Genomic DNA, 14,837 nt, shown 5'->3' with positions numbered 1-14,837 from the left:
TTAAATACTAATAAATAGAGTAAGTCTATAAATAATATTTGCACTATTATTAACTTAGAGAAATTATTTAAATTGCTTTAATTAGGCTAGCAGACAAATACAAAGAGTAGCATTTATTCACATTTCCTTAGATTTTTCATTTCACTCACAATTAAGTGCAAATACAAAACTGTATTTAAAATTTACAAACTTAGCAAAGTCTTCTTATACCCTCAAAGGCTAGAGTCTCTTTTCTTATAATGTAAGTGAATTGAGCTTTACCTTGGTTGACAGCAGTATGATGAAATGCTTAGTATATTTATTCCAACCTTTTTCATTGAGGTAAAGTCTTTTGGCCAATATGACTCTATTTTTTTCAATTACCTATTTGAAAAAAGTACTAAAATGAGGAATCTAAGACATTAATAAACCACTGTGATTTATTAAACCCAAACCAATTTCAAATATCAATTTTTCATTGAATCACTAATTCAGTCACAATCTTTTGTTTAAATCATGAGCTAATCTTAATAATAAATTCATGTTTTCTAAACCTACTAAACTGAAATCAAACTGAAGTATACAGCAGAGGTTCTCAAGCAGTCTGATCTCAAAACCCCTTCATACTCTTAAAAATTAGTGAAGACTCCAAAGAACTTTCGTTTATATGGATTATATCTACTTGATATTCTCTGTATTGAAACTTAAAACTAAAATTATTTAAAATATGTATTTGTTAATTCACTTAAACGTAACAATAAATCCAATATATATTAACATATATAGTATTTTGATGAACTCATATGCAAATGAGAGTGAAAAAGGCAAATAACATCTTAATATTATGATGAAACTAGTTTTCACCTAATGAAAGGGTCTCACGTATCCCCAGCAGGTCCTTGGACCATATTTTGAGAACCACCAGTACATCGAATCAATTATATAGTCATTTAATGAATGACTGTTCTAGACACTGTGCATATAGCCATGAACAAAAGAGACAAAGTTCTTTTTTTAGGGAAGTGACATTCTAGCTATCACTCATTTCCTATTGGAAAGGACTTTAGGGATGAGCTAACACAAAGCCTCCACAAATTCAAAGTATTTTTCCACAGAAACCACTACAAGGGGCCAGTTCTCTATTTAAAATACTTCTAGAGTGAAGAAACTTACTTGTCTTCTTTATTCCACTGAACAGGACTACCTCTAAAAATATATTATACATTTACTATCATGATTGTTTCCTCTTGACATGGCATTTTAAAATTCTGCATCAGGATGAAACATTATATCCTAGATGAGATCTGACTATTCCAGAGGAAAATGAGACAGAAATTTGAATCTGGTGATGGTCATAATGTGCTGTTAATTCTTAGTAAACATCACATCCCAAGTGTGAGGATAGGCAACCAACCAGCAAACATTTCAAAAAAATAGAATATTGTGGACTATTATACTTCCCTAAAGTATTATATTAGTGGCCCACAGACTGTCAAATTTTAACTCATTTGTCATCTTGGATGCCAAGGTAATAGAACCAAAATCATATACTCCTAATATGGTTACACTGTGTAAAAAAATACAAACAACTTTTCTAGTTTATTATTAGCATAAATTAAAGTTAAAGTTTTAACCTTTTCACAAACAACAGAAAAAGAATTCTTGCTCATACTTCATGGATTCTGTGAGAAAAAGATCCCTTAACTTGGCAATAGCCAGGTACTTAATAGAGAAGAAACAAAAGAAAAAAATGTAACTTACCTTTTTCAAAGCCCATAATAGCTACATTATTCATAAATTAAATATACATCCTCATTTTTAAAATTTTTGTCTAGATTATTGAAAATTATAAAACAAAACTTTATTCAGTCAAAAAAGAAGTCTGAGTTATGATTCCAGAGGAACCAACCTTTAGGGCCAGTTCATATGTGGCTGAGCTCCAAAGATCTCTTTCTGCCATTAACTGTTTAATATCACTCTCCATTCTTCCTCTTTGCAATGTGTATAAGTCATGGTATTCTTCTACAACCCTAAAAGGAAAATTAAAAAGTATATACAGACTTTGTTTTTGAGAAGTCACATTTATTGGATAATTATGATATTAGACATTTAAAAAAACAACTTTGTTCTACAATAGGCAATTTGTTCCTTTAAAAGTTATCATAAAGTAATTATGTATTAATAAAGTATTAATACCACTAATACCAAGTAAAATAGAAGAAAAAAACAGTCACATTTCATTTCAAGTAAAAAATTACATATATTGTTCCCTGCTCTGAGCTCTTGTCTTCATATTGTTTATTCACTAGAATTTTCACAATATGGTATTCCAATAGAATAACAGCAGTATATCTAATTTTAAAAATCTGAATACAAATAGAACTAGGGTTCTTTTTAATTTTTTTAAAGATTTTGTTTCATAGAAAGAAATCACAAGTAGGCAGAGAGGCAGGCAGAGAGAGAGGGGCAAGAAGGCTCCCCACTGAGCAGAGAGCCTGATGTGGGTCTTGATCCCACAACTCTGAGATCATAACCTGAGCCGAAGGCAGAGGCTTAACCCACTGAGCCACCCAGGCAACCAAATTAGGGTTCTTTATTAAAGACAAAAAAAACAGTAATTATGAGCCACTATACTTTTAAATTACATATAATGAATATGATTTAAAGAAATTCTCTACCAACCAGCTAAAAGATTAAGTATAATCAAGTAAGTACCTTTTTCCTATCTTTTCTTCATGTTTAACAGAATATACATTTTCCTTCTAACTTATACTAAAGCTTAGAATTAAATTAGAATTAAAAGTGCTTCTGAGATTAAATACAAACAAAGTTGTTGTACAAGCCATTTGAAACACCTCCTCCCAAGGAATATTAACTTTGCAACAAGAATTAAAGGCCCAATACAGGAATTCTGCAAAGTGGCAGAATATAAAATCAATGCACAGAAATCAGTTGCATTTCTATACACTAACAATGAGACAGAAGAAAGAGAAATTAAGGAGTGGATCACATTTACAACTGCACCAAAAACCATAAGATACCTAGGGATAAACCTCACCAAAGAGGCAAAGGATCTGTACTCAGGAAACTACAGAATATTCATGAAAGAAATTGAGGAAGACACAAAGAAATGGAAAAACATTCCATGCTCATGGATTGGAAGAACAAATATTGTGGGGTTTTTTTTAAGATTTTATTTATTTATTTGAGAGAGAGAGAGAGAAAGCGCACATGAGCATGAACCAGGGGGAGAGGCAGAGGAAGAAGAAGACTACCTACTGACCAGGGAGCCTGAAGCAAGGCTCAATCCAGGACTTTGGGATCATGACCTGCACCTAAACAACTGAGTCACCCACGTTCCCCAAGAATACTGTTAAAATGTCTATGCTTCCCAGAACAATCTATATATTCAATGCAATCCCTATCAAAATACCATCAAGTTTTTTTTCACAGAGTTGGAACAAATAATCCTAAAATGTGTATGGAACAAAAACACCCCAAATAGCCAAAGGAGTGTTGAAAAAGGAAACCAAAGCTGGTGGCATCACAATTCCAGACTTCAAGGTCTATTACAAAGCTGTCATCATTAAGGCAGTATGGTACTGGCACAAAAACAGACACATAGATCAATGGAACAGAATAGAGAACCCAGAAATGAACGCTTAACTCTATGGTCAACTCATCTTTGACAAAGCAGGAAAGAATATCCAATGGAAAAAAGTCTCTTCAACAAATGATGTTGGGAAAACTGGACAGCCACATACAAGAGAATGAAACTGAACCATTTCCTTAAACCATACACAAAAATAGTCTAAAAATGGATAAAAGACCTCAATGTGAGATAGGAATCTATCAAAATCCTAGAGGAGAACACAGGCAGCAACCTCTGTGACCTCGGCCACAGCAACTTCTTGCTAGATATGTCTCTGAAGGGAAGAGAAACAAAAGCAAAAAAATGAACTATTGGGATTTCATCAAGATAAAAAGCTTTTGTACAGCAAAGGAAACAATCAATAAAATCAAAAGACAACTGACAGAGTGGGAGAAGATATTTTTAAATGTCTTCTTATCAGATATCTTATCAGATAAAGGACTAGTATCCAAAATCCATAAAGAACTTACCAAACTGAACACCCAAAGAACAAATAATTGAATCAAGAAATGGGCAGAAGACATGAACAGACATTTCTGCAAAGAAGACATCCAAATGGCCAACAGAAACATGAAAAAATGCCCAACATCACTAGGCATCAGGGAAATACAAATCAAAACCACAATGAGATACCACCTCACAACAGTCAGAATGGCTAAAATTAACAAGTCGGGAAACAACAGATACTAGTGAGGAAGTAGAGAAAGGGGAACCCTCCTACACTGTTGGTGGGAATGCAAGCTGGTGCAGCCACTCTGGAAAACAGTATGGGGGTTCCTCAAAATGTTGAATATAGAGCTACCCTGTGCCCAGTAATTGCACTACTGGATATCTACCCCAAAGATACAAATGTAGTGATCCGAAGAGGCACCTGTACCCCAATGTTTATAGCAGCAATGTCCACAATAGCTCAACTATGGAAAGAGCCCAGATGTCCACTGACAGATGAATGAATAAAGAAGATGTGGTGTATATATACAACGGAATATTATGCAGCCATCAAAAATGATATCTTGGCATTTGCAATGACATGGATGGAACTAGAGGGGATTATGCTAAGTGAAACAAGTCAATCAGGAAAAGACAATTATCATATGATTTCATATGTGGAATTTGAGAAAAAAATAAAGGAGCCTAGAGGAAGGGAGGGAAAAATAAAACAAGATGAAACCAGAGAGGGGGAGAAACCATAAGAGACTCTTAATCATAGGAAACAAACTAAGGGTTGCTGGAGGGGAGTGGTTGAGGGGATGGGTTAACTGGGTGAGGGACATTAAGGAGGGCATGTGATGTAATGAACACTGGCTGTTATAAATGACTGATGATGAATCACTGAACTCTATCTGAAACTAATAATATACTTTATGTTAATTAATTGAATTTAAATTTTAAAAAAATTTTTTTTAAGAATTAAAAGCCTGTGGCATAGAATTCTTCTAATTTTGGTGAAAGCCAGGAACCACCAGCATCAGTTCTTGAAAGTCTTCTTTTTGGAGGCTTCCATTTGTTCAGAGTAACTAATAAAAAGTAATCAACCTAGGCGTCACATAGGTGAATACACATATGAAAATTCAGGTTATATGCCCTTACAATTTGTACACATTACTACCTGAAAGTTAGTCACTGATTTTTTTTTTCAGGTAGGCTCACACCCAACATACAGCCCAATGCAGGACCTGAACTCATGACCCCAAGATCAACACCTAAGCTGAGATCAAGAGTTGGACACTTAACTGATTGAGCCACCCAGGCAACCCAGACAGTGATTTTAAAAAGGGCAGACACCTTTTAATGACCCTTGTTTATAATAGCAAAAGAAAAAATTCAGAAATAACCTCAATGTTCAATAATAAGGGATTGGTCACATAAAATATATGATATAGCTCTATGATGAAAATACTCTGCAACTAATTAAAGATCTTGTTGTTAATACTCCGGTACATGGGAAGATTTTTTCATGTTTTAACATGAGATAACCCAAATGGTAAAATTATACATTCAGTTTGATCTCATGTATATAAAAAATCCATAGAAGTGAAAAAATGAAAAATATATGAAAATATGAATAGTGTTTACTTCTGAGAGAAAGAATTGTGGGTGTTCTTTTTTCCTTACTTGTTTCTATTTTCCTAATTTTCAATAAAATGTTATTATTTTATAAATTTGTTTAAGATTTTATTTATTTATTTGACAGAGGGAGAGAGATCACAAGTAGGCAGAGAGGCAGGCAGAGGGGAAGGGGGAAGCAGACCCCCCACTGAGCAGAGCACCGGATGCAGGGCTCGATCCCAGGACCCTGAGATCATGACCTGAGCCGAAGGCAGAGGCTTAACCCACTGAGCCACCCAGGCGCCCCTGTTATTATTTTTAAAAGTATTATTAAAAATTTCTAATCATACACACACAAAATCCATCCTACTTCAGATATTCTCCATTTCCTTCCCCTTTTCTCTGGCTTTAGATGTTCTTATAATGGACATTAGCATAAAAGAAGTTCAAACTTGGAGAGCCTAGGCGGCTCAATTGGTTAAGTGACTGCCTTCAGCTCGGGTCATGATCCCAGGGTCCTGGGATGGAGCCCTGCATCAGGCTCCCTGCTCAGTAGGAAGCCTGCTTTTCCCTCTCCCTCTGGGCTCTGCCTGTTTGTGTCTCTTGCTCTCTCTGTCAAATAAATAAAATCTTTTCTAAAAAGTTCTAACTTATTTTTATTAATTCATTCAATAAATATCTGTTTAGTGCCTACTATATGCCAGATACTATTCAAAACAAAACAAAACAAAACAAAACAAAACTTTACCCTTATAAAGTTTAGTCAGAAGAGATAATCAACAAATAAAAAAGTAAAACATATTAAGCAGTGATAGTACAATAGATAAAAAATCATCAGGGAAAGGGGACTGAGGGTACAAAATGTATTGTGGTTTTAAATGGAGGGGGATGAGTAAAGGTCCAAAGGAAGGAGGGAGGAAGCTACACACTGTGGAAAGGAAGAGGAAAGGAAAGAAAGAAAGAGGAAAAGGAAAGGAAGAGGATTCCAGGCCCCAAGGTGGGAGTCTGTCTGGTATGTTCAAAGAAGAGCACACAAAGGCAGCAGGTCTGAAATAAAGTGGGAGAAGTCAGAGAAATACTGGTAGGATGAATCTTGTAAACCATTTTTAAAAAACATGGCCCTTTAAGATGGGGAGCTACTGCAGAATTTTGAGCAGAGAGATGACATTATTGGAGTCAAATTTTAAAAGATCAGACTGAAACCACAAAGAACTATAAAGACAGATGGAAATCAAGATGGATGTACTAATGCTTCAGCATTTGTTTGACTCTCTGAGTTGAATGAATATTTCTCATCGCGTTCCTGAAGACCCCGCCCCCAGTCACTTGTGCTTCTCTGGGATCCTCTGTTCTGGGAACTTAGTATGAATGTTGAAACCTCGTAACCAGACTCACGGCCGGCACATGCACCATTCACAAGACAACCTTGAAGACATGAGGATCGTGACTGACAGCACATACCAGATTCCTAGCGAAACCACCCAGATCCTGTTTTTCCTATAAAACCCCTCAGCCTTTTCCCTGGGGCAGTCCGCAGTTTTAAAGGCATTGGCCTGCTCTGGCCTCCTTTGCCTGGCAACCTAATAAAACTATTGCAAAGGCCCATTTAGCCAGAGCAGCTCCACCTTGGTTGAACAGCCATTTCGTTGTTTATGCAGTAAAACCTACACTGACCCTGCCCCCCTCCCCAGGGGAACTTACTTAAAAGCAAGTCCAGGAAACCAGTAAAATATGGTTGACCAGTCCCTGATAACAGAGCCCAAATACAAGGGCGGGTCAGATCAGGTGGAGATAACAGCTCGAATGCAGGAATGAGTTGGGCCAGGTGGAGACATCCAAACAGTGGGGCGCGCATACTATCTCCCTAGCTACGAAGGAGTGTGGGCCCCGCCTGTTGGGCGCCTTTTGGGTGCCAATTCTGACCAAGGCTAGTTCAAATAGCTACTGTGAGGTGAATTGTAATTCAATTGGCCACCTGTGTGTGACCTACCATGACTGTGCAGCTTTCTCTGTGTGTGGCCAGGCTCAACCACATGGCCTTTGCTCTATAAAAGTTAGTCTGTAAGGCAGGGAGGGGTCGCCCTCTTTGTAAGAGGTGGCCCCGAAAGGTCAGTTTGTTTCTCGATGCTTGGCGCAAAATAAAGCTTTGCTTGACTTTTTCGTTTTATTTATTTATTTTTAAAGATTTTATTTATTTATTTGACAGACAAAGATCACAAGTAAGCTGAGAGGCAGGCAGAGAGAGAGAGAGAGAGAGGAGGAAGCAAGCTCCCTGCTGAGCAGGAAAGCCCGATATGGGGCTCCATCCCAGGACCCTGAGGTCATGACCTGAGCAGAAGGCAGAGGCCCTAATCCACTGAGCCACCCAGATGCCCCTTGACTTTTTCGTTTTATATCATTCTTGTTCCTTTGATTACGGACCTAACACTATCATTCCTCTTTCTCCCCAAACTCGGTCTTTGCATTGTACTTTAGCCCTGGGGCACAGAGATTGGTTTTGGACAACAGTCTTGGCTGGTGTGTGAAGAGACGACGGTGGTGTACGGACGGAAGTAAAAGGCGGGTCAGAGGTTACAGCAACATGGCAGGCAAGAGATGCAAATGTCAGGAAGGGAAGCAGGGAGGACTCTGTATATGTAGTAAAAGGTGACTCTGCCACTGGAGAGGTGAGACGTGAGAGAAAGAAGGGGATCAAGAAGGACTCCACGAGTTTTGGCCCCAGAAACTGGAAGGATGGAGTTGCCATTAACTGAAATGAGATGAGGGGGAGAGGAGTAGTTTTAGGGAAAAGAACAGGAATTCAGTTTGGGAATGTTACGCATCTAAGTAGAAGTGGGGAGGCTGTCGAATATTAAGTCTGGAATTCAAAGAGAAGATTGAAACTGGGCATACAAATTTGTGGAGAAGGGCAAAGCTCTAGATACATATTTGGGTTTTTTTGTCTTGTTTCGTTTCGTTTTAAGATTTTATTTATTAGACAGAGGGAGAGAGAGAGACAGTGAGAGCGGGAACACAAGCGCGGGGAGTGGGAGATGGAGAAACAGGCTTCCTGCTGAGCATCCATCCATCCCAGGACCCTGGGATCATGACTGAGCCGAAGGCAGATGTTTAACGACTGAGCCACCCAGGCGCCCCTGTAGATACGTATTTGTGAGCTGAGAATATACAGGTTGATGACACTGAAAGCCAGGAAACCAGAGATTCATTTAGTCAGAGAATATAGATACAGAAACGACCCACAGAATGAACTCTCTACCATTTAGAAATTGGCGAAATGAAAAAGAATCTGCAAGAGATATCAGTAAGAAGAAGAGAGTAAAGTAGGAGGAAACTAGGAGAGTGTAATATACTGAAAGACATTGTTTCAAGCAAGAGCAAGTGATCAGTTCTGATAAATGCTGCCAGTAAGTTAAGTGGGACTTGAAAAGTGACCTTTGGATTAAGCAACATGAAAGTCACTAGTGACTTTGACAAGTGTGCTTTGGTGGGGTGGGGGGAGTGAAAACCTGACTGGAGTGGGTTCAAGTGACAAAGGGAGGACCAGGAGTAGACACAGTGAATGTGACAACTTTTTGATGAAAATTATTATAAGCGGGGAGGGAGGCGGAAATGGGGCCATAGCTAGAAGGGGATATGCGTGTGGTCCTAAGAGACTTAGGAGTCTTTTTGTTTTTTGGTTCTTGTTTTTGAGATGGGAGTACTTATAGCATATTTGTATACTATTGGGACTAATCTGGAGAAGAGGGAAAAATTAATGATATGGGAGAAACAGGGAATATTTGCTGAAATTATCTTGAGTAGGTATGAGGTGATGGAATAATATACAAATGGAAAGACTGGCCTCAGAGAGGAAGAGAGAGTTTGTCCCCAGTAAAAGATGGGCATGTGCACCAGATGAGCACAGATGCAGGTGGGTGGGTACATGGAGGGGTGAGAGCTTGAGTTCTCTTCTGTTTGCTTCTACTTTTTAGAAAGCAAGGTCATCAGCTCAGAAAAAGGATGGAGAGATACTATTAGAAGAATGAGGATAGAAGACAAAGTATAGAATAGTTTTCTACTAAGACCAGAAGGGTGAATCATCTACAGAAAACAGCAGTATAATCAGTACATGAAAAAAGATCAAGGTACCCTTCTCATTCTAGTAAGGAATAAAACAGAATAAAATTTAAGAATATATCCCTGAATTTAGATTTTGTATACATTTGTGGTTTTCTTGACATTAAAAAAAAAAAGACAGTTACTCTTTGACACATCGTTTTAAAAAGCAGACTATGCTGAATTAAAAGGATCCTAAAACAAGATATAATGTGTGGCCCTATATTGGATACTCATTTGGACAACCCAATGTAATATATTTTAGGAATAACTGGGAAATTTTGAATATGACCTGGGTAACTCGGAAAGTGAAACTTAACTCAAATAGGTAGACTGTTGACTAAAAAAAAAAAAAAAAAAAGGCTATATAACGGTATATACAGTACAATTTAAAAACAATGCACACATACATAGGGGAAAAAAGGATATATACTAAAGCATGTATAGCAGTAATCTATGGGTGGTGAAACTGATACTTTTAATTCATTTTTGCTTGTTTGTATTTTCTACTACAAGACACATAAAATGCTTCTATGATAGCATATTATTTTTAATCAATAAAATAAGAAAAATTAAAAATCAGATATATCATTTGATTATATATCCAAGAGATTCCTAGTAATCAGAACTCTAACTGAACATGAAATAGAGTAAAGGTCAGCAAACTACAGCCTGTGGGTTTAAACAGAACCTGCCACTTGTGTTTTGTATAGAATACAAGCTAAGAATTTTAGATTTTTAGTTTTTATATTTTAAATGGTTAAAAAAGCAATAAGATAACAGTATTTGGGGACACATGTAAAGGTTTATACCTTCACATTTCAGTGTCAGTAAATAAAGTTTTATTGGAACACAGCCATGTTCTGGTATCGCCCTTGCCTGCTTTTACAATGTAGTAGCACACATTAGGAAGGCAGAGTTGATTGAGTAGTTGCTTCAGAAACCGTAAACCGTATCTCACCACCTGACCCTTCACAGGAAAAGTTTGCTAACCTCTAAAATAGGATAAAAACATTAGAATCATAATAGATTTATTAAAATCTTAAAAAGAACTAGACTCACACTAATTAGGAAAACACAAACAAAAACCAGATACCTTTTCATACCCTTTGGACTGATAAAAGATATGGACAAAGGGGAAATCTCATGCACTGATGAGAGGATATACTGGTTTGACTACTTTGTAGAGCATTCAGCAACATCCTAGCAAGACAAGGCCATGCAGAGCCTATAACCCAGTAATTCCACTTCTAGGGATACACCCCTGGAAAATTCACACAAGAAAACACTAATGAGATGTGTATTAAACAGTGCACGAGGAGTTAGTAAATATATTGATTAAAAGATCCTTGTATATATATTAACTCCTCCAGGCACTGTTGCAATAAAAAAGTTCAAATGTTTCTATAAAATTTTGTTTCTTCAAATAAGGTGTGAAGCATGTATGACATAAGGGCTAACATCTGGTTAACTCACCTGGCATTCTTTTCAGCATCTAAAAGAGCTTGCGCCAAATCCTTGTGTGCCTTCTCTGTTTCCTTTGTTAATTTCATATCATGTGCACGAACCAGACACAGCTCCCTGAAATAGAGCGAAGAAATTTTATATCCATAGTTGAAGAGTTCCAGAAAGTTTCTACCCAGGAAATCCGATTTATACTCGGGAATCTTCTCAGTTATGTGTACATCTCTTCCTAGTTTTTACACCTTGTAAACCAAATCAAGAAATTTAGTGTCCATTTAGATGAAATTATGTCAGGTTTGCCAGTGGAATCCGGTTAGCTGGAAAGGGCCGAAAGATTATGTGAAAGATCTTCTCAAATTTGAAGAAGGCAGATGCTAATAGGCAAGGCCACCAGGCTGCTCTAACCTACCTTCTGACATGCCTATCTTACCCTCTTCATTCTTGCTAACAATCACCTTGACTCAGGTTACATGAGCACTAACCTTGACTGCTCTGTAATGCTTATCCTCTTTTGGATTTAAACCTTAACATCTGTAATCATGGCACTGCTCTGTAAACATGATTAAGATCAACATCTCAATTCTGGAGAAAGAACAGGATTGTCTCCCTATCAAACATACATAGAGCCCTAGTTTTGTGTTAACCTGTGTAACCCAGGTCTCTACTTCTACATCTAGTCCTTTCCATTCTCTTCCTAAACCCCCCCAAAAGAAAAAAAGAGTCCTCTCTTTTAACCATTCTACTCTTATTTTTATTCTCTTCAGAGACACGGTTTTGACTTGTGTCTTGTGTTTAAGATAATCACAGATTTTACCTGGTCAGTTCTTCAATAACATTCTTAAAATTGTACAGCTCTTCTAGAATACGCTGGTCCATCATTCGCTGAGTTACCAAGTCTTTGTAGAAATCAATCATCTGTCTGGCAATTTGGTCAAGCATTTGTACATACCGCTCTCTGCATGAGGAAGAAAACAAGGTATCATGCAAAAAAAGGAAAAAAGGAAAAGAGAGCCAGAAAATATATGAAAGAAAAAGTAATGTTAGTGAAAGAAATAGTAGATACTCATAAAATATATGCAAGAAGAACAAAATAGGAAAAGAAAGGGATCTAACATGTATATTCCTGCCATGCTCACACAAGCGAATAAACTGTGGAAGATTTTAAGCAGAGTCATAATCATTTGGAATGTAATGTCTGAGATGTAAAGCAAGAGGAGGAATCCTTTTATATCTCCTTCTAAATTATAAACTCTATGAGGATAGAAACCATGTCTTATTTATTTATATAGAATGGGATTTTTTTATAAATAGTTGAATTAATGAGTAAAACCACTTTTCCCAAGTTGTTTAAATGTCAAAAGACACCAACTGTTCAAAAATGAATAAAGACCCTAAATCAAAAGGAGCCATTTCTTTGAGTTTCAAATAAAACTAAATATTTGGAAGTGATTACAAATGAAAAATTACAAATACCATTCTAAGCAACCTTTCTTTATATTAAAAGTGATCTAGGTGTTATATCCTAAGCCTGAGACTGGCAACTTACAATATTTTTGAATTGGAATGGCCATTTAGTTTAATATCTCACCCATAATAGAAAGAATTATCCAGGCTTTGCTCAAACACCTAGAGTCACAGAGAGTTTGTCAGTTTGATATGCAGTTCATAAACTGGAAATATCGATTTTAAACACACCTTCTTTAGGACTTCCCCTCCTGGAAATACAAGGACAAAATAATCTGAAGGGTCTTCTTATTACACTACAACTAGATCCATGACAGAGCATACTTTCGGAAGCATTATCGGGCTTGCAGGAAAAGAACAGATGTCTCCAGGGGCAACAAACAAAAACTATAAACAAGACACAATAAGCTAAGAAAGGATTGGGAAATGGTAATCAGTGTTCACTAGGCAAACCCAAGTCATGTTGCCCCAGTGAAAATAACAACATTGGGTGGAAAGGGTAAGATGGCAGAGTAGGAAGATTCTGAACTCACATTGTCCCATGGACATACCAAGGCTGCTACTACATACAGTGCAATTTACTCTACGAAAGACCAGAAGACGAGCAGAACAGTACTTCCAACAGTATTTCCACTTTATATAAAGATATAAATAAAAACCTACATGACTACATGAAGAAGGGTAGGAGGGGCAGAGAGAGAATCAAGAACTAAATCCCTGGTGTGGAGACCCACAAGCAGGGATATCACAGGTGTGGAGGTCCCTGCACAACCTGCCCACCCTGGCAACTGTGTCTTCCAAAGTGACTACTGTTGTATCACACCCAGCAGGTATCACACCCAGCAGGCATGCCTCCAAAGGAAGTCCTACCCCAGGGAGAGAAGGAGTCAGCCCCACCCACTGCCATGCCTACAACAGTCCCGCTGAACCTCACAGCTGGCCATGCCAGGAGCCAGCCCCACCTGCCTACAGTGCACCCACAGCAGTTATGGCCCAATCAAGAAGGTTCACACAGTTCACACAGGGGTCATCCCTGGAGCACCTAGTTCTGGAGACCAGCGAGGATTGCGTTACTGGGTCCCACAAGATGCCTTCTACATAAGGTCACTCATTTGAGACCAGGACACATAGCTGACCTACTTAATACATACAAACAAATACAGACTTAAACAAAACAAAGAGAGAGAAGAACATGTTCCAAACAAAACAATAAGACAAAACTGCAGAAAAAGAACTAAACGAAACAGAGATAAGCAACCTACCTGATAATGAGTTCAAAGTAATGGTCATTAAGATGCTTGGGAGAAGAGTGGATGAACTGATTACGAATTTCAACAAAGACAGAAAATTTAAAAAAAATTTTAAAAATGAAGCTGAAGAATAACTGAAAAGAAATATACACTAAAGGGAATCCAAAGCAGATAAAAGGATGCAGAATGGCTTAGAGATCTACAGACGAGGTAGTGAAATTCATCTGAGGTGAACAGCAAAAAGAAAAAAGAATTTAAAAAATGAGGACAGGGTAATGGACCACTAGGCAACATCAAATGCACTAACATTCACATTATAGGGGTCTCAGAAGGGGGAGAGAGAAAGGGGCAAAAAACTGATTTGAATAAATAATAGCTTAAAACTTCCGTAATCTGAGGAAGGAAACAGACATCCAGATCCAGAAAACACAAAAAGCCCCAAAAAAGATGAACCCAAAGAGGTTTGTACCAATGCACATATTAATTAAAATGCTAAAAACTGAAGAAAAAGAGAATATTAAAAACAGCAAGAGAAAAACAACTAGTTATGTACAAGAAAACACCCATAAGTGTAGCAGATGACTTTTCAGCAGAAACCCTGCTAGCCAACAGGAGTGACTTGATATATTCAAAGTGCTGAAAGGAAAAAACTGACAACCAAGCATAGTCTACCTGGTAAGGTTATCATTCAGAACTGTAGGAGAGCTAAAGAGACAAACAAAAATTAAAGGAATTCATCACCACTAACCCGGCCTTACAAGAAATTTTAAAGGGACTTCTTTAACCAAAAAAGGAAGGGCCACAAGTAGAAGTTAGAAAATTATGAAATAAAAAAATGGTAAAAGCAAGCATATGCTAAAGGCAATATACCTTGGTAATATACC

The 14,837-nt window shown here is 37.4% G+C and overlaps 1 protein-coding gene across 6 annotated transcripts in view; it reads right to left on the bottom strand.

Moving 5' to 3' along the window:
* Positions 1-14,837, bottom strand: part of AXDND1 (axonemal dynein light chain domain containing 1) — a 94,190-nt gene that overhangs the window by 47,810 nt on the left and 31,543 nt on the right. For 5 of the 6 annotated variants that reach the window (XM_032862591.1, XM_032862592.1, XM_032862594.1 and 2 more), the window contains 4 exons: positions 12,054-12,194; positions 11,252-11,356; positions 1,889-2,009; positions 262-363 (listed from right to left, as the gene is read on the bottom strand). In XM_032862591.1, coding sequence (XP_032718482.1) covers positions 262-363; positions 1,889-2,009; positions 11,252-11,356; positions 12,054-12,194 — 469 coding nt within the window. The remainder of the gene's footprint in view (positions 1-261; positions 364-1,888; positions 2,010-11,251; positions 11,357-12,053; positions 12,195-14,837) is intronic. The other variant, XM_032862593.1, reaches the window with a different exon arrangement.

The sequence above is a fragment of the Lontra canadensis genome, unplaced genomic scaffold (genome assembly GCF_010015895.1).
Source record: "Lontra canadensis isolate GAN:19392208 unplaced genomic scaffold, GSC_riverotter_1.0 scaffold24, whole genome shotgun sequence".
NCBI classification, from domain to species: Eukaryota; Metazoa; Chordata; class Mammalia; order Carnivora; family Mustelidae; genus Lontra; species Lontra canadensis.
Note: the sequence above shows the minus strand (reverse complement) of the source record. Positions and strands in the feature narration are given on the sequence as shown.